This window comes from Cnephaeus nilssonii (assembly GCF_951640355.1).
Source record: "Cnephaeus nilssonii genome assembly, chromosome: 7".
Lineage (NCBI taxonomy): Eukaryota > Metazoa > Chordata > Mammalia > Chiroptera > Vespertilionidae > Cnephaeus > Cnephaeus nilssonii.
Genome location: NC_137078.1, coordinates 77027788 through 77050114, shown reverse-complemented (window position 1 = coordinate 77050114; position 22327 = coordinate 77027788). Strand labels below are relative to the sequence as shown.

The 22327-nt window shown below is 41.7% G+C and overlaps 1 protein-coding gene across 1 annotated transcript in view; it reads left to right on the top strand.

Annotated features, from left to right (window-relative positions):
- The first annotated feature begins 497 nt into the window (after window positions 1–497).
- LOC307102813 (phosphatidylinositol 3-kinase regulatory subunit gamma) overlaps window positions 498–22327 on the top strand; it is a 91155-nt gene continuing 69325 nt past the window's right edge. The window contains exon 1 of the mRNA XM_079776496.1: window positions 498–1319. Coding sequence (XP_079632622.1) covers window positions 1214–1319 — 106 coding nt within the window. The 5' untranslated portion in view covers window positions 498–1213. The remainder of the gene's footprint in view (window positions 1320–22327) is intronic.

The following is a 22327-nucleotide window of genomic DNA, read 5'->3' as shown; positions in this document are numbered from 1 at the left end:
CACCGGCTGGCTCCTGATTGGTCCGCTCGGGGCGCGCAGCCGTCTCCCGCTCCTCCGCCGGAGCGAGGCAGACAAAAGACGCAGGCTCTGGGCTCGAGCAACCGGGAGCAGCCAATCCCAGGCCACTCCAGCCGCTCTTCCTCCTCGCTCCGCCCCCCGCCCGCTCGCGTGCTCGGGGCACCGGCTCCTGGCGTGCGGCCAGCGCCCGGGCCGTACCATTCTGACCGAGGATGGGTGGAGCGTGGATGGGTTTTTGAAGGCGCTGAGGCCCCGAGAGCCTGGGGGAAGAGTTGAACGCGGAGATGGAGGAGAGTTTCAGAGTATTTCCTCAGGCACCTCACAGAATCCCCAGTCTGTCAAGCCTGGATGGAGGGGAACGGGCAGTGGAAATGATGGCGGTCCCCTGCCCGGTGCGGTTGGGTGGCGCCTCAGCGGGGGAGCATGGAGGCGGGGAAGGGTGTCCCCCTCCGCGCCGTTAAAATGAAACTAGTGACTGGAGTCCAGAGCAGAGCGTGAGGGAAGCGGGCGCCGGCGGGGCCTCTTTGCAGCCGGCGGGAGCCCCCGGCCGAACGGAGCTAACTGAACTCTCCAACGGGCCCCAAGGCCGAGGCTGCAGCAGCTTGGCTCCGAGCCCGAACCAACGGAGCCCGAGGCCGGCCCCTGAGGGGATCCCTCTCTGCAGACCAGTGGGGACCCCGAAACTTGAATGCACTACCCAGCCCCCCTTTTATGCCTTCCTTTGTCACTTCTTCACCTTGCTTCCAGCAGGTTCTTTTTTTTTTTTTTTCTTTTCCTCCTTTTGTTTCGTCTCCATTTACCGAAGGACACAAAAGTGGCTTCCGCGGGAAGATTTGGAGGCGGTGGGAGCTCTCCTCTCTGAAGAGCGAGACTGTGTAGAAGGGATTTTCGGGAAGCCGCTGCTTCACACCTTTGCCTTCCGGCCCCCCTCCGCCCAGCCTCTGTGTACCTCCCGGGGAGCAAAGCCCGTCGATTGAAAGTTCGGGGGGCATTTTGCTGGGTTCGGTAGAGGAGAGAGGTGGAGGACCTCCGTCCCCGTCCCGGTAGTTGCCTGGACTTAATACCCGGCCGTTGGAAACGCTGAAGTACATTTCCGAGTGGGACTTTTTACAAATATATATCTTTTAAAGTATCAGATAAAAAAATATATATATGCTTTCTATATATTTCTTGACGACCTGCTCCTGACAGCGCGATGTACAATACGGTGTGGAGTATGGACCGCGATGACGCAGACTGGAGGGAGGTGATGATGCCCTATTCGACAGAACTGATATTTTATATTGAAATGGATCCTCCAGGTACTTGGGAGAAACAAAGAATTTTGTGATGGGTCTGATTTGTGTTGAACCATATCTTGGTGATGTCTTCAGGGCGGAATTATTCCTGGGTGCGCTAGCTTTGGGATGTGGGGCAGATTTTGCAGTTAGAGCTGCAGTAAAACTGCTGCCGGTTTACACGTTTAAAGTTTGCAGTTAGGACCCTGACCCTATTGTCCTGCGAGGGTGGGGGTGGGGGTCGGAGTGGGGGTGGGAGGGGAGACCCGACCTTTTTAATTTAAAAGAAAAAAAAATTTTTTTTTTTTACTTTTTTTGCCTTGGCTTGTCGTTCAGGTTTTTGTCCCCCTCCCCCCAGCCCCCTCCCCCTCCCCCCGCCTCTTTCTTTTTCAATTAAAGGTTCTTCTACTTGCAAAGGATGCATTATATCCCAGTCTTGAAGCCAGTCTTTCCCTTTGGGGGAATTCTTTAAAGCTTGTCATTTCTTACGTTTGTCTCATTTGGTTCGTGGTTTTACCTTCGTTAACTTCTGAAACTGGCTTGCCTGTGTGATTATTCATTTTAAGACCCCTCCCCCCTCTTCTCTTAAAGAAACCTAATGCTGGTTAGTGATTTTCAGGGATTGGGCGTTTTTATTCAGTCATGGCCTTAGTCCGAGGTTTTTCTTCTTCGGATATAGTCGCTCAGAGAGATCTACGTGCAATGTTTTATTACTCTTTAATTTGTGGTGATTTAACTTAATTTCTGGGATAGGGTTTGATGTAACCTCAATTCTTACATTAAAAAGGGAAGAACCTTCCTTGTGTGAATATATGTGATGTGTACATATATGTGATAGGTTCGGAGACATATAAAGTATACATATACTGTATTTCTACTTTAGAGCTTTGTCTGAGACCCTTACAGACATTTTGTGTATCAGGTAGGGAAGGAAAAGGAAGGGAAAATGGAAAAGTTGGGTAATTTTTTTTCTTTAAAATCTACCCCATTTAATAATTATTAGCTGTCAGATGTTCAAACCGTGTTGGCAATTATGGACAGTGCTTTATGTAATGATTTTGAGTAAGTAGAGGGCCTTTGTGACTCCCAATTTTTGTTGAGCATGAATTCGTTAGGTCTTTTAAAAATGTGTTATAGTTATACCTACAGAATAAATTGTGTCATTGGGGAATCTCAATTATTATAAGCCTATGTATTTTTGGAAACGTTTGAAAGGATTTGCGACCATGCAAGTGTAATGAAGTATAACTGCCTTATAGAATGTATGCAGAAATTATTTCCTGTGGTCCTTGTGAACAGTGAATTATCCTCTTTGTTTTTCCCTCCAGTTAGTCACAGAGTGTTAAATTATGCTATATTAAAAATTTACTAATGTTGAATCAACCTTTTTCACTCTTAATGATCACTTGGAATTTTTTCCTTTTCCCTTCATTTTGGAGCCTTCATTATTTGCTTTTATAATTGTGACTACAATCCAGTTGCAGCTTTTCAGTGTTTCATAAAGTTTGTAAGATTTGCCACCCATCTATTGTGTGTATTTCCCCCTTTGTTCCCCCCAATGATAAAGCATCATTTCTGTTAGATGCATTTGTCATTCATCTGAACGGAAATTAAGTACATCATTGGTTCCTCTCTTGTAAAAAGTAAGATTAATAATTTTAGATTTCTGTTATTATAAGAATTATATATTCAAACTGCCTTAGAATCATACTGTGTCTTGTCTTACAGACATACAAAGGGATTTTGTTGGGCGGAGAAGTGAGTGGGGAGGAGGGGAGAAAATGAAGAAGGCACTAATGTTTGAAAAATGTGGGCCTAGTAGAAGAATATTGGCCAAGTTTAGTTGAGTTGTCCAAAAATGATTTTAAGAATAGTTGGACTATTATAATTATGTAATGATGTGGGTCTTATGGGGTTATATAGAAAATTCTGATCCAAACTTTGTGTATTCCATGGCAGTAAACTTTGGAGTTATATGCATATGATGTTCTTTATTACTTTTTTTGTTCTGATCAAGACAAATTTCTTAATATAGAATATTGTTAGTTATTTCTAACTGCTTTTTAAAAAGGAAGCACACTTGGATATGCTGAATTGCCTATGAAGTGAATGATTTTTACTGGAAGTAATGTGAACATCAACCTTGTTTTGTGTAATAAATTAAATTTTGAACCGTTTAAACTAAGTAAATTATTAGTGAAGAGGTTGCAGCATGTCCTGTATCTGACTTTTTCTTAGCTCCTCACCCAGATCAAGCTCTTAATATTTCCTGCCTGGATTGGTATGATAGTGTACTAATTGTTGTCCCGTTTTTTTTTTGTTGTTTTTTTTTAATATATTTTATTGATTTTTTACAGAGAGGAAGAGAGAGGGATAGAGAGTTAGAAACATCGATGAGAGAGAAACATCGATCAGCTGCCTCTTGCACACCCCCTACTGGGGATGTGCCCGCAACCAAGGTACATGCCCTTGACCGGAATCGAACCTGGGACCCTTGAGTCCGCAGACCGACGCTCTATCCACTGAGCCAAACCGGCTTCGGCAGTTGTCCCCTGTTTCTATTCTGTCCAGTCCACAGCATCATTAAAGTATCACCTGATAATTTACCTTCCAATGGTAAATCTTCCAATGACTTTAAAGAAACTACCAAAGGGCTTCCTTTTGCCTACTGACTAAAGCTCCAGATTGCTTATCCTGTCATAGAAGTCCCTCTATTTTTGCTTCCAACCTAATTTTCCTGTCTATTATGGAGTCCATCATAAGTTCTATGGAAGCTATTTTGTATTTGCTGTTCCTTGAATGTATGTTTTTTTTTTCCTTTTTCTGGGATGCCTTTCATTCCCAATGGTTACTGGTTGACATCTTATAAATGCTTGGGGCCCAGGTTAGGTGCCTTCTTTACCAGGATGTATGTTCCCTGACCCTTTCTGTTCGAAGACATCCCTCTCTCTTCTAGCCCTTTTCATGTCCAAAGCTTGTAGATAGTGGTCTGTTAGCTAGTACTTTTGTTTTGACATTGTTACTGTTTTTATTTTGGGAAGATGTAATCAATGATTTCTTTTTTAAATTAGTGGATACAATTAAAAATATATATAATTTATTGATTTTTTACAGAGAGGAAGGGAGAGGGATAGATAGTTAGAAACATCGATGAGAGAGAAACATCGATCAGCTGCCTCCTGCACACCCCCTACTGGGGATGTGTCCGCAACCAAGGTACATGCCCTTGAGTGGAATCGAACCTGGGACCCTTCAGTCTGCAGGCCGATGCTCTATCCACTGAGCCAAACCAGTTAGGGCGGATACAATTATTTTAAGGTTGTATGTGGACCTTTTTTGTTCTGATCAAGACAAATTTCTGAAATTATCTTTAGGGCAGCAACATCTCTTCAGTAGTAATTAGAAAGTTAAATGCTTCAATTGTTTGGCACATCATAAATATAGAAAGGGCTATAAAGTGGTTCTCAATTTTTTTTGGTCTTAGTACTTAAAAAAAATTTTTTTAATTGATTTCAGAGAGGAAAGAGGGAGAGAGAGATGGAAACATCAATGATGCGAGAGAATCATTGATCGGCTGCCTCCTGCACACTCCCCACTGGGGATCGAGCCTGCAACCCAGGTATGTGCCCTTGACTAGAATCGTACCCAGGACCCTTCAGTCCATAGGCTGATGCTCTGTCTACTGAGCCAAACCAACTACTTGTTTTATACTCTTAAAAATTATTGAGAGCAATAAAAATATATTTAAAAAATTATTGAGGATCCCAAAAGTCCTTCTGTTTGAGTTATATCTATTGAAATTTTAAAAATATTTAATTCATTCACAAATAATAAAGTATTACATGTTAACATGTAACATAACGTTTTCAGTAAAAAACTATATTTTCTTTTAAAAAATATATTTTTACTGATTTTAGAGAGAAAAGGAGAGGGAGAGAGAGAGGAACATCAGTGATGAGAGAGAATCATTGATCAGCTGCCTCCTGCATGTCCCCTCCTGGGGATCCAGCCCCCAACTCGGGGATGTGCCCTGTCCAGGAATCTAACTGTGATCTCCTGGTTCATAGGTCAATGCTTAGCCATTGAGCCACGCTGGCCGGGCAAAAAACTATTTTCAAAAAAAGTGATGAGTGGCATTGTTTTATTTTTTTTGCAAAGAACTTTAATGTCTGGCATAATAGAACACATCAAAATTTCCATGTCTGCTCCTGCATTCATTCTGTTAAGATATTATAGTTCATAGCTTCTGGAAAGCTCCACTGTACAGTTGTGAAAGAATAAGAGTGCAAAAGACAAATCATGTCTTAGTAATACTATGAAAAGTATTTTTGACCTTTTGGACCATTAGAAAGGGTTTAGAACTACTAGTCCAGAAGTTACCTGACTACATAATTTGATGGCCAACCTAGTAAAGTGTCTTCTGACTTTTTTGAAATCAGATGAAAAGATTGTTTCAGGAAATTAACTTACTCTAGCATACTTGGTATTTTCATCCTAGTAAAATTTAGATTAACATTCTGATGGAGAAACTGGTATACTGGTCCTGTGTTTGGGGAAAAGATCTGTGGAGAAACACATTGAAGAAATAGGTCACCTGCCACCCTATGGTCCTTACTGTTAACAGGTTGGGTATTCTATTTCTGTGGTTGAATTATTCTTTATAACTCTGAACATTGGATGGGTTTCATCTTATATAAATGCTTCTCCTATGTGTGGTAAGGTATTTCTTTTATAAGCCAGGTGTCAGTTTTATTTTTTATTTTTTCTCAATCCTCACCCGAGGATATTTTTTCCATTGATTTCTAGAGAGAGTGGAAGGGAGTAAGGAGGGGGTGAGAGAGAGAAACATTGATTGGTTGCCTCCCGCATGTGCCCCTATGGGGTGGGGAACCTGCAACCCTTGACTGGGAATCGAACCTGAGATGCTTTGGTCCGAGGGCAGACTCTAACCACTAAGCAAAACCAGCTAGGGCAGGTGTCAAAAAACTGTATTTTCAAAAAAAGTGATGAGTGGCATTGTTTCATTTTTTTGCAAATAACTTTAAAACTTTCTTTACCAAACAGGCTATGGGCTACATTTGACCCCTCACATCATTACATAATTTGTAATGATGGTAATAGTGCTAACATTTGTTGACTATTTTTATTGTATCATTAAATACAATATTTAATGATATTGTAGTATGGGACAAATCTATATACTAGTATATAAAAGGCTAATATGCAAAGTGTCCCCTTGGGAGTTTGACCAGGAGAGCAGGAGTTCGATCGCTTGCTATGATGTGCACTGACCACCAGGGGTTGGCGCAGAGCAGAACATGGCGGGTGACCAGTGGCGGCTGCAGGGCGCTGAGGGAATGAGGGAACGAGGAGGCGGGGAGGCCGGGGAACTGCATGGTGGTTGCGTGCCTGCGTGTGTGCAGGTGGCGAGGAAAAGGGGAGGAGCTGGTGGAGGGGAGGGGCGGAACTGGGCGGTGGTGGAACCCTATGGTGGTGGGGCATGGGCAGCAAGGGAAGGAGGAGGTGGGGAGCTGGGGAGGCGGGGAACCTGATCAGTCCTGATCGCAGACCAGGCCTAGGGACCCTACCCTTGCACGAATTTTGTGCACCAGGCCTTTAGTGTTAATATAATCAAATGATGTAAAAGCTATGCCATTTTGCATTTTATTGAGAAACATTGTTAGTGCTTTTATTGAATATATTATAGTTTATAGTATAACCAACTATGTTTCATGAAGGTATGGTGATTCTCCATTGCATAATGCTTTTAAAATTTATTTTCATTATTGTTTTTATGCTGAATGCCTTTATATTTTTCTTATAATGTAGAAGAGATTGGACATGTTTATGGTCACCATATTTAATGAGGTATGTAGAAAAATAATTACAGATATGTCTATGTGATATCATAATTTTTATTGGTATTAAAGGGGATTCAGACTGATTGTAATAGAAAGAACACAAGCTTTGGAAACAGCTTTGATATGGATGTCAAACCTGGCTTTGCTTCTTACCCTGCTCAAGGTTATATGGCTAGTACTTAGCCTCTCTGAGCATCTATTTTCTCTTTTGTAAAATTGAGCTAATACCTACCTTTCAGAATTGTTCTGGGGATTAGATGTACTATATCTAGCATGGTGTTTGGCACATGGAATGTATCCAGTTCATTGTAGCTTATGTCTTAAAGCATATTGATATCATATAATTATTCCACATCTGTCTCTTTGGATACTTTTGTAGACAAATTTTTTGAGCTATCTTGTCTCATTCTTTTCTTCATCCTTGACATTTAAACTGGGACCATTTTGCTTTTAGAAGAGTTTTTTGGGGCCTTTTCTAGTTATAACATCTCATGAATCTATGGAAATGTCATTCCAAGTCATCCTTTCTTTTTAGTTTCTGTTGCCCTTGCCCAGTTCCGCAGCACCAGTTCCATAGCACCTCACATTTGAAATAATTTGTAATGATGGTAATAGGTGCTAACATTTGTTGACTATTTTTATAGGCCAAGCACTATAGTAAATGCTTTTATATGTACTATTTCTTTTAGCCACGTAACAACCTTATGAAGTAGGCATTATTGTTATCCTACATTACAGACAGGAAATAGACTTAGATATGTTTAGTAACTTATTCAATGCTTCACAGCTAGCAAGTAGCAGAGCAGGTCTTTCTGACTGCTAATGCCCAGGTTCTTAACAAGTACCTCCTAACTGGTTGCTCTGTTTTTAATTTCTTTCACCTCTCCCCCATAAGTTTATCTTGAATTCTTCAGATTAATTATACTGAAATGTTATTTTCATTGTCTTACCACTCTACTTAGAAATAATCAGCAGCTCTCTATTTTTTATGCATCTTTTAAGAGATCATATTTTTAAACTTGGCATATGTAACCTTTAGTAATATGGCATCAACTTACATTTCCAACTTAATTACTTATCCTCTCTTTTCATTTCTCTTGTAGCCCAACTCCTTGCTATCCTCTGAATATACCTTGCTTAGTCCCAACTCCAACCTTTTGCTTATGCTGCTTCTTGTATTTAGACTAGTGGCCCAATTGCACGAATTCATGCACATTGAAAGGAAATTAATTAGAAGAAATATTTTAATATCGCTATTCACCCTTTCTCTATAATAGAAGTGTCTACCAAATTCATGATTGACAATGACAGATCAAAACATCACGTGTGATTAGTGCCAGCGAGAGCTTTATGTGTATCATGCATGTGTAAGTCAACTTAGCCTTTTATAGATATAGAATGAACTTGCTTAATTAGACCTGCTTTCTGATTTAGCTAAACTTTTTCCAGTTCAGTGAAGCATCCCAACTTCTCTTTCAGGTAATTGTCAGCAACACAGCAGTAAATATCAACACGAAGCAGATTATTATTATAGATCATGCAGTGAGAACAAAGGGTAAAATATTTAACTGCAGCAGTGTTTGACTATATTCTGCACAGTGAGGAAACCTGAAGTCATTTTCAAGGTCCACCATTTCTTCTTTTCAGTCGGGTCAAGTTTCTAAGCTTTCTAAATCTCTGTTCTCCAGCTAATGCAAAGAAAATAGGATCCCACCTAGGCTCCTATCTACCTACTCCAGGACTTCTGTGAGGATCAAATGAGATAAGGCACGGGAAAATGCTACACAGACATTTGGTTAAAGTGTAAAATGTTTCCACCTGTGTTCTTGGGCTGAAGAAACTGCAGGGAGGCTAGTCGCTAGGGAGAGGAAGCTGGGTGTTGCTACATGACGTCATTACCTGGAGCCCTCAGCGACCATTTCCAGGCTGGGCTGGAGGCCGCATTTTGTGTCATGGAGTCTTGGCAGCATTGGCTGCGATTTGGTGGGGTGTTGCTCAGGGGTGGTGGCGGGGCCTGTGTCCCACTTGGGTAAGGTGACCAGATTTTAACATTGGTAAAGCGGGACACCATTGACGGGGGGGTTCTTTTTTGTTTGTTTTTTTAAAAATATATTTTATTGATTTTTTTACAGAGAGGAAGAGAGAGGGATAGAGAGTTAGAAATATCGATGAGAGAGAAACATCAATCAGCTGCCTCTTGCACACCCCCTACTGGGGATGTGCCCGCAACCAAAGTACATGCCCTTGACCGGAATCGAACCTGGGACCCTTGAGTCCGCAGGCCGATGCTCTATACACTGAGCCAAACCGGTTTCGGGCCGGGGGTGGGGGGTGGGGGGTGGTAGGGGTGGAGTTCTTGATTAAAAATTTGGTCTATATTGTAATCGCTTTTGGTTTTTTTAATAAAACGAAATTCACTTCTTAGATCATCGTTGAATTTGCATCCTCTTTTCTTATTATGTTAAAAATCTAAAAAAAATAATTTAAAATTATATTATAAATTATTATATATATATTGCTTAAAAACACAGTAAGTAGGTACATAATTACATGAACATATTTTATTGTTAGTTTATAAATTAAATTAATTTGATTGTTATAAAGTAACTATATTTTAAAAATTATTTTAATCCTATATTTCTTTCTAAATAATAACAATACTAACTTGTATTATTTTTCCTCTGAATTTGCCGTAACATAAGTCGTAAGTGTCACTTTCAAGGCCGGCGCTAGACTTTTTGCCGCCACTATAAAATATAAATAATACAAGTACTGTGCTAAATTCAAGAAAATTTATGTATTTATGAAATAAATAAATAAATTACTTACCTAAATTATCTGAATAGCTGATTTGTAATGACATTACTTGTTTAACTAGCTTACTAGCACGCAGTATGATGTGTATCGTCTGAGAGACTGTTACAAAATGTTTTCGTTGTTGCCAATCCCAAAAAATGCCATTGTTCATTAAGTCCAAACAATGGTGGTCGAATTCTAACAACTGATCAACAATGCGAACTTTGATAAGCAGTTCTCGATAATCAGTTCTCAACAATTATTTGTTATTATTAAAGTTTAACATTATAAAATTAGCAAAAATAATATAAAACTCATATCCTGGTTAAGTAGCTACATGGCTGCCGAAAACTGTATATTTCCTTCCCTGCCATTCTCTAGCTTGTTGTGCATTCCTTCCAAAAATTAGGACTTTTTAAAAACGCCGCAGGACACAGGACAAATTTTTAAAAATCGGTACTGTCCTGCCAAAAGCAGGACGTCTGGTCACCTTACAATTGAGGGAAGTCGAGTGTTAGTTTGTCAGCGCCAGGTCCGGTGCTGGCCAGTGCGCATATGGCAGCTCCTGTGTTGAGCGTCTGCCCCCTGGTGGTCAGTGCATGTCATAGCGACTGGTTGGACGGTAAGAGGGACACTTAGCATATTAGCCTTTTATGTATATAGATTATGCCCATCCCATCCCCATCTTTAAGTCCCCCTTCTTTTCTTCCTCCAAAAGTTCTAGCACTGAACCCCTTAACCTTTTGCACTCGGATGTCGAGATTAAAATTACTCTTTGAATGTATCAATAATTTGAAATATAAAAAAATCCAAATAAATAAGTTTGTATGAAAAGAAACTCCAGTTTTTTATTCTACTGCCATGCTTTGTAAAATCTGGGGTATTTAAAAAATTAAATCTCGAGTAGAATAAAGGAATCGAGAAAAAAGCAAGCGAGTGCAAAGGGTTAATTATCTAGGGCTATGGTATATTATTTTGATACAAAATAAAGTTTAATATTATGGTATTTAATTATTTTAAAAATAGAATTTATCTCAACATTCAAGAAAGTTTCTTGAGGTCAAGCTATTGTATTTCTTTTGTATCCTTTTTTAAAAAAATATATATTTTATTGGTTTTTTACAGAGAAGAAGTGAGAGGGATAGAGAGTTAGAAACATCGATGAGAGAGAAACATCGATCAGCTGCTTCCTGCACACCTCCTACTGGGGATGTGCCTGCGACAAAGGTACATGCCCTTGACTGGAATCGAACCTGGGACCCTTCAGTCCGCAGGCCGATGCTCTATCCACTGAGCCAAACCAGTTAGGGCTTTATGTATCCTTTTTTATTTTAAGGACTTAAAATTTGTTTTTAGAGATAGAGGAATGGTGAAGGAGGGAGAGAGAGAAAAACAAATGTGATAGTGAAAAATCCATGGGCTGTCTTCTGCACTCCCCCATATTGGGGATCGAGCCTGAAACCCGGGCATGTGCCCTGACTGGGAATTGAATCAGTAACCTTTCAGTGCAAGGGAATGCCCAACCAACTGAACCAGTCCAGCCAGGGCTGGACCAGTGGTCGGCAAACTCAGTAGTCAACAGAGCCAAATATCAACAGTACAACGATTGAAATTTCTTTAAACACTCAATGCCCAAATATTTTGTTAAATCTTAGGCCTGTGGACCCTACTACCTTCATTTTGTGGCTTAAATTTTAAAATGTTCATATTATTTATTATCAACATGTGACCTTTAAACTTATAGAGGAAATTTGTTCTAACAAAGGAAATACTGAAAAAAATGCAATACTTAATGTTATTTACAAAATTTTATGTTTTTGAATAAAGGTCATTAAAAAAATTTTGAAGCATTAGAAGTGGTAAGGTTTTGAAAGTTTGTTAGGCTAGTTTTACTCAGCTCTGGGCCAAATGTAGATTTAAGTTACCCAGTGGGTTATTATAGTAATTAAATTTAGAGTGTGTAGGACTTGACTTGGGATAACAAGATAAAGTCAGCCATCAAGCCTTATAAGATCAATTTCTAAATTGTTAACCCACATGTGGTATACTTGTTATTCCTTGTGCCTATTTGTAAGTTCACATAGAGTAGAGGGTTATCTTATATTTTAAAAAAGATGCAGTCGGCTAGGTCCAGCCTTCCAGATCATACCATTTCAGATATCTCATGTCGGTATAAAAACTGCCCTGTGCCCTGGGAAAATGAACCAACACAAAGCCAAGTCTGTGTCATGAGATATACCATTCACCATTATCCAGCCTTGGACTTCCTACGTGGTGTTCTCTTTGTAGGCCAGGTTAATTATCCACCCTTGTCTAAGTCCGTGGTCGGCAAACTGCGGCTCACGAGCCACATGTGGCTCTTTGGCCCATTGAGTGTGGCTCCTCCACAAAATACCATGGCCTGGGCGAGTCTATTTTGAAGAAGTGGCGTTAGAAGAAGTTTAAGTTTTCAGTATCTTGCTCTTTCTCTTCTTCTGGCACCCCCATAATTCTGATGTTGGTACGCTGAAGTTGTCCCAGAGGCTCCTTACATTATCTTCATATTTTTGGATTCTTTTTTCTTTTCTTTTTTTTTTTTAAATATATTTTTTTATTGATTTTTTACAGAGAGGAAGAGAGAGGGATAGAGAGTTAGAAACATCGATGACAGAGAAACATCGATCAGCTGCCTCTTGCACAGCCCCTACTGGGGATGTGCCCGCAACCAAGGTACATGCCCTTGACCGGAATCGAACCTGGGACCTTTCAGTCCGCAGGCCGACGCTCTATCCACTGAGCCAAACCGCTCTATCCACTGAGCCAAACCGGTTTCGGCATGGATTCTTTTTTTCTTTTTGCTTTTCCGGTTGGGTGTTTTTTGCTTCTTTTTATTTCAAATCTTTGACTTGATTCTTGCGATCCTCTAGTCTGCTGTTGGATCTCTGTATATTACTCTTTATTTCAGTCAGTGTATGCTTAATTTCTAGTTGGTCCTTTTTCATATCCTTGAGGGTCTCACTAATAAACTTATCGGCGGTTTCTAGAAAATTCTTGAAAAACCTTATAACCGTGGTTTTGAACTCTATATCCAGTAGTTTGCTTTCCTACTTTTCTTTCATTTGTGACCTGTTTCTTTGTCTCCACATTTTGGCTGCTTCCCTGTGTTGATAGAGTGGCTTTGTGTGCTAGGTGTCCTATAGGGCCCAGTGGCTCAGCCTCCCCAGTTACCTGAGGTGGACACTCTTGGTGCACCCCTTTGTGGGCTGTGTGCACAGTCTTGTAGTTAAGCCTTAATTGTTGTTGATATCACTGGGAGGAATTGACCTCCAGGCCAATTGGCTGTGAGGATCATCTGTGTCTATGAGGGGAGAACTTCTGTGCTGGAGACACCCTATGAGGAAAGACTTGCTTTAGTGGGGCTTTGGTGCTCACTGAGTCTGCCCCCTGAGTGTCCCTTATGGATCTGAGGAGTTGTAATCTGAATGGTCTTACTCTGACCACTGGGTACACTGGCTCTTGGATCTCCAAGGAGGTGCTAATTTAGCCTCTGCCTGAGGCCACCCAGCAGGAGCTACAGAGAGATCTGCAGATTCCTCTTCTTTGTTTGGGCTTGGAGGTGCCCAGATGAGGCCCAGCTGTGAGGCAATGCAAGCTGCTGTGGGGCCTTGGGCCTTCTTTTGGTTGTTCTGGGTCTCTCTGACTCAGCTGCAGTTTGTTAGGTAATTTTAGATTTCAAAGGACCAGGCCATTCATATGCAAAAGCCTCTGCGCACAGCTTGGGTGGGGCGGAGTCTCAGGACGGAGCAAACAGCAATGGCTGACCATTGGCCCTGTCCTAAGAGGCCCCTGGGTCTCAGTGTCCCACAGTAATCGCTGCAAGCACCTCTGAGAGAAAGCCGCCCTCGAGTTCCGCCCGATGCCAGACAGTCCAGTTTCTCCCCATATGAGTCTGAGTCCCCAGAGTCTCACCCTGAACTGGAGTTCAGAGCAGTAGGGAGCTTGTGTCTCCCTCCGGCTTGAAAAAGCCAGCCGCGTACTCAGTTGCCAGCCGTCTCCGCGCGCGCGCCTCCCTCTCCGCGCGCGCCTTCCTCTCTGCGTGCGCCTCCGTACCTCTGCCTTCCACACCTCCTTTGAGTCTCAGTGTGCTTTTCTCTTTCCTTCTAGTTGTAGAATTTCCACTCAGCCAGTCTTCCTGTGGTTCTGGAAGATGTCCGTTTTGTCTTTTAGTTGTAGTTTTGAAGTTGTTGTGCGAGGCAGCAATTTCAGGTGTTTACCTATGCCGCCATCTTGGCTTCTCTGTTTGTGTTCTTGAGTTTCAGTTTTATATTCCACATATGAGTGAAATCATAGATCATGTCTTTCAATTAAAGTACTGTGTAACTAAGTTTGACTTTTCCAGTACTATGTTGGAAATCTAGAGGCACTATAGTGGGGTAGTTAAGAAAAGGGGCTCTGGAATCAGACTGCCTGATTTCAGATTGTGCCTCTGTCATTTCCTAGCATGTGACCCTGGGTGAGTTACTTAACTTTTTTTTTTTTTAATATATTTTTATTTATTTCAGAGAGGAAGGGAGAGGGAGAGAGAGGTAGAAACATCAATGGTGAGAGAGAATAATTGATAGGTCGTCTCCTGCACACTCCCTACTGGGGATCAAGTCCACAACCCAGGGACCCTTGACCTGAATCGACCCCCGGACCTTTCAGTCCGAAGGCCGATGCTCTATTCATTGAGCCAAAGTGGCTAGGGCTACTTAACTTTCTGTGTTTTGATTTCTTTACTTTAAAATTGGGGATGATAATAGTCCCTGTTCCAATGGATTATTGTAAGGATTTAGTAAATTAATAACTATAAAGCACTTAACATGGTGCCTGGAACATATTAAGTACCCATAAATGTTTTTGTTCATGTATTAATTCATTCATGTTTTTCAACAAATATTTGATTGCCAGGCACTGTTCTAGACATAGTGTGAACAGAATAGTAAAACTCCCTGTATTCATGGAGCTTGCATCTTTAAGAGAGGGAAGAGCAGAGAATAAATAAATTCATAAGTAAAATACATAGTGATGGTGATGAATGATATGAAGAAAAAGCAGAGAACAAAATAGAGAGGCTGGGTGGGGGAACTGCTATTTTATATAGGAGAATAGGGAGGGCCTGACCTAAAGGAAGTGAGGGAGCCAGCCATGCAGATATCTGGGAGGTGTGAGGGAAGGGGAGTGTGCTGAGTAGAGGGAATGCCAAATGACTTATTCTGAGGTAGGAACATCTCTCTCATGTATTCAGGGATCATCTAGGAGGTCTGCGTGGCTGGAGTGGAATAAGGGGAAAATAGTAGTAAGAAATGAAGACTAGTAATAGTGTGGGTGGTGGGGGAATACCATGTAAAAATTTAGGCTTTTAAAACAACTTAGATGAGAAGCCATGCTAATGTATTGAACAGTGATGTATTATGATTCCTGGCTTTAAAGGGTCATTCAGGCTGCTGGGGCAGAGTAGGCAAAGGTGATTGTGAAGAAAATGGTGAGGAGGCGATTGCAATAAATGAGCTGAGGGATTGATGGTGGCTTGTACAAGGGTGGGAGTTGTGCAGGTGGTGTAAAGTGGTTGAATTCTGAATATTATTGCTAGTTATATAGCATGTCATTTCTAAACTTAGTAACTGTATTTTATTTTTAAATTCATTTTCTTTATGTTTTTATTGATTTCAGAGGCAAAGGGAGAGGGAGAGAGAGATAGAAACATCAAAGATGAGAGAGATCAATGATGAGAGAGATTGGCTGCCTCCTGCACGCCTCATACTGGGGATCAAGCCTGCAACCCAGGCATGCACCCTGACCAGGAATTGAACTGTGACCTCCTGGTTCATAGGTCGACACTCAACCACTGAGCCATGCTGGCCGGGCTAACTTTATTTTCTAATTTTTAAGCTTTAAATTTCTCTCTATATGCTTTAATAATGAAAATATTTAACTTTAAAAATAATGCCAAAACTATTTTATATATATTTTGATGTATATTTTTCTATTTTTTGATGTGTTAATGATTTTTGATCTCTGATATCTGAGTGCAAAGCAGCATAATATGTGGCCTTAGTTATGCTATTTGATGAAGGCTTACTCATTAGTTACTTCTAAAAACATTACTTTATAAATCTATACTGTACTATACTATACTATACTATACTATACTATACTATAATTTACTTTCAAAAGTAACTTTGAAAAATAAATTATCTTAAAGTTCTTAGTTTCCATGGTGGGATATGAAGGGGAGAAGAAATTAAAGCGAAGGAAGCCATGGCATGCATACATGTTTCATTTTACTTTATGTGTTAAAGTTGTTGGCATTTTATTTTTTAAATGTATAAACGTGTTTTTTTGTTGTTGTTGGTTTAAAAAAATACTTTTATTGATTTCAAAGAGGAAGGGAGAGGGAGAGAGAAATAGAAACATCAATGATGAGAGAGAATCATTGATTGCCTGCCTCCTGCATGCTTTCTACTGGGGATCGAGTCCGCAACACCGGGCATGTGCCCTTGATCAGAATCGAACCCGGGACCCTTCAGTCCACAGGCCGATGCTCTACCTACTGAGCCAGACCAGCTAGGGCAAAGTTGTTGGTATTTTAGAGTAATCAAATTATGTTTATGTGTTTTTGCTTAATAGTGTAATGCTTAAGTGCTTGAGGATAGACATTACTATAAAATAGGGAAGTGTTGCTCACTGTTAGACTCACGTTGCTTGGATTTCCAATTCTAGCCCTGTCTACTTCTAGCTTTGACCTTGGACAGTTTCCTCATCTGTGTAGCAGGGGAAAGAATATTAATCCCATTGTAGGGCTATTGTGAAAATTATGAGTTATTACATGTAAGACACTTAGAGCGGGTAACTGTTGTTACTATTATTTTAATTACTATTAAGCTGGGATGCTTTGTGACATATCTCTTGTCTTCCATTCAGAGGAAGAACCAGCCTAAAATTTAAATTGAAAAGCAATTTAAATCTTTTTTCCAGCCTTCAAAAATGCCAAAGGGTATTAACATTCATTCCATATTGTAATACTACTTAAAATCTTATGTCTCCATTTTTTTTTTAATTTTGTTAATCCTAACCCGAGGATATTTTTCCATTGATTTCTAGAGAGAGTAGAAGGGAGGGGGAGAGATGGAGAGAGAGAAATGTTGATGTGAGAGAGACACATCAATTGGTTTCATCCCACACTAGCCCCACCCAGGGCAGGGAATCAAGCCTGCAACTGAGGTACATGCCCTTGACCAGATTTGAACCTGGCACCCTTCAGTCAACAGGCTGACACTCTATCCATTGAGCCAAACAGGCTAGGGCTGATTTCTCCATTTTTGATCAGTATCTTTGCATGGTTGAATCCAAAATTCTATCTCTCACAAACTCTCTCACAACAACCTATATAGTCTCATTCTTTTTGTTTCTTTCCTTCCTTCTCAAACTTACTAGTTTCTCTTCCAGGAGTACCTGTTTCCCTTTAGATGCTCTCCTTTGCTGGTTTAATTACTCTGATCTTTATGATAAGGACCAGGAAAAAAAGGAGTGAAGAAAATAAGCGAAGAATACTTTTATAGCAACATTTTTTATTTTGTCACTAGTGGCCCGGTGCACGAAATTCGTGCACATTAAAAGGGGATTAATTAGAGGAGAAACCAAGATAGCGGCATAGGTAAACACCTGAAATTGCTGCCTTGCACAACAACTTCAAAACTACAACTAAAAGACAAAATGGACATCTTCCAGAACCACAGAAGTCTGGCTGAGTGGAAATTCTACAACTAGAAGGAAAGAGAAAAGCACACTGAGACTCAAAGGAGGTGTGGAAGGCAGAGGTACGGAGGCGCACGCAGAGAGGAAGGCGCGCGCGGAGAGGGAGGCGCGCGCGCGGAGACGGCTGGCAACTGAGTACGCGGCTGGCTTTTTCAAGCCGGAGGGAGACACAAGCTCCCTACTGCTCTGAACTCCAGTTCAGGGTGAGACTCTGGGGACTCAGACTCATATGGGGAGAAACTGGACTGTCTGGCATCGGGCGGAACTCGAGGGCGGCTTTCTCTCGGAGGTGCTTGCAGCGATTACTGTGGGACACTGAGACCCAGGGGCCTCTTAGGACAGGGCCAATGGTCAGCCATTGCTGTTTGCTCCGTCCTGAGACTCCGCCCCACCCAAGCTGTGCGCAGAGGCTTTTGCATATGAATGGCCTGGTCCTTTGAAATCTAAAATTACCTAACAAACTGCAGCTGAGTCAGAGAGACCCAGAACAACCAAAAGAAGGCCCAAGGCCCTGCAGCAGCTTGCAGTGCTTCACAGCTGGGCCTCATCTGGGCACCTCTAAACCCCAAACAAAGAAGAGGAATCTGCAGATCTCTCTGTAGCTCCTGCTGGGTGGCCTCAGGCAGAGGCTAAATTAGCACCTCCTTGGAGATCCAAGAGCCAGTGTACCCAGTGGTCAGAGTAAGACCATTCAGATTACAACTCCTCAGATCCATAAGGGACACTCAGGGGGCAGACTCAGTGAGCACCAAAGCCCCACTGAAGCAAGTCTTTCCTCATAGGGTGTCTCCAGCACAGAAGTTCTCCCCTCATAGACACAGATGATCCTCACAGCCAATTGGCCTGGAGGTCAATTCCTCCCAGTGATACCAACAACAATTAAGGCTTAACTACAACAAGACTGTACACACAGCCCACAAAGGGGTGCACCAAGAGTGTCCACCTCAGGTAACTGGGGAGGCTGAGCCACTGGGCCCTATAGGACACCTAGCACACAAAGCCACTCTATCAACACAGGGAAGCAGCCAAAATGTGGAGACAAAGAAACAGGTCACAAATGAAAGAAAAGTAGGAAAGCAAACTACTGGATATAGAGTTCAAAACCATGGTTATAAGGTTTTTCAAGAATTTTCTAGAAACCGCCGATAAGTTTAGTGAGACCCTCAAGGGTATGAAAAAGGACCAACTAGAAATTAAGCATACACTGACTGAAATAAAGAGTAATATACAGAGATCCAACAGCAGACGAGGATTGCAAGAATCAAGTCAAAGATTTGAAATACAAAGAAGCAAAAAACACCCAACCGGAAAAGCAAAAAGAAAAAAGAATCCAAAAATATGAAGATAATATAAGGAGCCTCTGGGACAACTTCAGCGTACCAACATCAGAATTATGGGGGTGCCAGAAGAAAAGAAAGAGCAAGATACTGAAAACCTATTTGAAGAAATAATGACTGAAAACTTCCCCCACCTGGTGAAAGAAATAGACTTACAAGTCCAGGAAGCGCACAGAACCCCAAACAAAAGGAATCCAAAGAGGACCACACCAAGACACATCATAATTAAAATGCCAAGAGCAAAAGACAAAGAGGATATTAAAAGCAGCAAGAGAAAAACAGTTAGTTACCTACACGGGAGCACCCATACGATTGTCAGCTGATTTCTCAACAGAAACTATGCAGGCCAGATGAGAGTGGCAAGAAATATTCAAAGTGATGAATAGCAAGAACCTACAACCAAGATTACTCTACCTAGCAAAGCTATCATTCAGAATTGAAGGTCAGATAAAGAGCTTCACAGATAAGAAAAAGCTAAAGGAGTTCATCACTGCCAAACCAGTATTATATGAAATGCTGAAAGGTATTCTTTAAGAAGAGGAAGAAGAAGAAAAAGGTAAAGATAAAAATTATGAACAAGTACGTATCTGTCAAGTGAATCTAAAAATCAAATGAATAAAAAATCTGATGAACAGAATAAACTGGTGATTATAATAGAATCAGGGGCATAGAAAGGGAATGGACTGACAATCCTTGGAGGGAAAGAGGTGTCGGGGGGTGTGGGAAGAGACTGGACAAAAATTGTACACCTATGGATGAGGACAGTGGGTGGCGGGTAAGGGCAGAGGGTGGGTTGGGAACCGGGTGGAGGGGAGCTATGGGGGTAAAAAAGAGGAACAACTGTAATAATCTGAACAATAAAGATTTATTTAAAAAACAAGGGGGGATTAATTAGAGGAAATATTTTAATATTGCTATTTGCCCTTTATAATAGAAGTGTCAGAGATGAAAGAAAATTAGTAAAATGTATATGAAAATCTTCCTCCTGTCAGAGCCTGGGGCACGCAGTGGGACCCAGAGTCAAATCCCCGTCCACCCGTGGAGCCTCACAATTGCGCGAGACCCAGAACCAGCCAGCCCCACCCCTATTGGGCGAGATCCAGCCCCGGCCAGCCCCATCCTTGTTAAGCTGCGCTGGGTGGGGGCAGAGCTTCAGGTCCCCTGGCCCGATGCCAGGTGTGTGTGGGGCACAGCCTCAGGTTCCCCAGCGCACCCTCAGGTCCCCCGGCCTGGTGCCCGGGTGGGGGGCATGTCCTGAGGTCCTTTGGCCCAGCGCCAGGGCGGGAGGCGCAGCCTGAGGTCCCCCGTCAAGCCCCGCTGGGTGGGAGGCACGGTCTGAGATCCCCCATCAAGTCCCGCTGGGCGGGTGGCGCGGTATGAGATCCCCCATCAAGCCTCACCAGGTGGAGGGCACAGCCTCAGGGCCCCTGTCAAGCCCCACTGGGTGGGGGGGGCGCAGCCTCAGGTCCCCTGCCCTGCCCCAGTGCCACGCAGCCTCAGGTCCCTGCTGATTGCTAGTTAAAGCTCTTTACGGGAACTTGGCCTCCGCTGTGGGTGCAGCCATCTTGTGTTACGAACCCTCCCCCCCCCGTGGGTGCCGCCATCTTTGTGATGGCATGATGGTCAATTTGCATATTCCCTATTTATTAGATAGGATACCTAGGTGCCATAGAGGGTATAACATGTTTTGACTTTTAGAAAGAAGTCTGCTTAGTTTTAAAAGGGCAATCAGGTGGTTCAGACCCTGTTTGCAGGACATTAGGTCAGGACTTTGGGTTTAATCTTTCTTCTAGTAGTCATGAACTATAAGAGCAGCTATCATATCTATGTGACTGAGCGTGACCTGGGCCTCTCCTTTGATTCCTAGGGATCAACCATGAGCATTTAGAGTAGAGTTGCTAGATAGAATACATGCAATATGTCGAATGCAACATTTGGGACATATTTATACTAAAAAATTATTTGTTGTTTATCTGATATTCAAATTTAACTGAATATGCCAACCCTTATTTAGAGAGATGCTAGACAGTTGCCTAAACAGTATTTTTTAGTATTCCCTATGGTAACAGCCTGGGTAAATGCAGAATTGTTGAAGTACCTTGGTATATTTTGGGAACTGTAAGTAATTCAGTTTTGTTGAAATATAATGTGTGTGATAGGAAGTGGTGGAATATGAGTCTGGAGAGGTAGGTGAGGGCCAAATCATGAAAGGCTTAAAGTTGGATTTTATCCTGTGGGTAGTTGGAGAAGCCACTGACTGACTGGTTTCAAGTAGGGTAAAGATTTGTTGGTTCCAAAGTAAAAAATAGATTGGAGGAGAATAAGATTAAAGAAGGGAAACAGGTTAGGAGGCTATTTCAGTAGAGATGAAATATGTTATGAAAGCCTAAGGTTAAAAAAAAATATGGGTGGGCGGACCTCATGCACAAAATTCAGGTGGACTTATGGAGATTTCCACTGTAATTTTAATTTTGTTTTAGCAACAGAGACATTGTATTAGCCAACCTTAACTACTGATCCATAGTTCGGCATTCGTACGTACTTAACATTTATAACCAGAGATTTTATTTTTGCTTAATCTTCTAATCATTTTTTTAATAAGTAAATGGAAATATAAAACCTCTCCCCCCCCCCCCCCCCCTAAAAAAGCCCAAGTTAAGGTAGTAGCAGTGAGAATGAATAGGAGAGTTGTTTAATAAGTAGAATTGATGGAACTTAGAGACAATCCTGAAAAAAATGAAAGAATCTAGAATGAGTTTTAGTTCTGGCTTGGGAGATGGTGGTACTATAAGCCAAGAGATGAAATTTAAGGAGGAAGGACAGATTTGGATCATATAGTCTGTAAAATCAAAATGAGGCAGAGGTGAAATGGCTCAGGTTTTCTCCTTTTGGAGGGGTTCTTTTTCTCCTAGGCTTTACTAGGAGAGGACAAGTGAGTGGCTTTTACTGCTTCCAGTTTTGAAATCTACAGCAGATGGTAGTAAATCAGATACTGAGTTCCTCAAGGTATGGGAGAGATTGCAGTGGGACCCTGACTGTTCCCAGGTTATTAGTTACTAAGGTCATATTAAGTTTCTAGATGTGTAAGCTGCCTCATCCCTTTTGCAAGCCACGGGACATAAATTATAAAAAAGTTAACTCTTAAGATTCATGAGTTATGCCCGGCTGGTGTGGCTCAGTTGTTGAGTGTTGACCCAGGAACCAAGAGGTTGCTGGTTCTATTCCAGGTCAGGGCTGATTAATGATGTTCCTCTCTCATTGA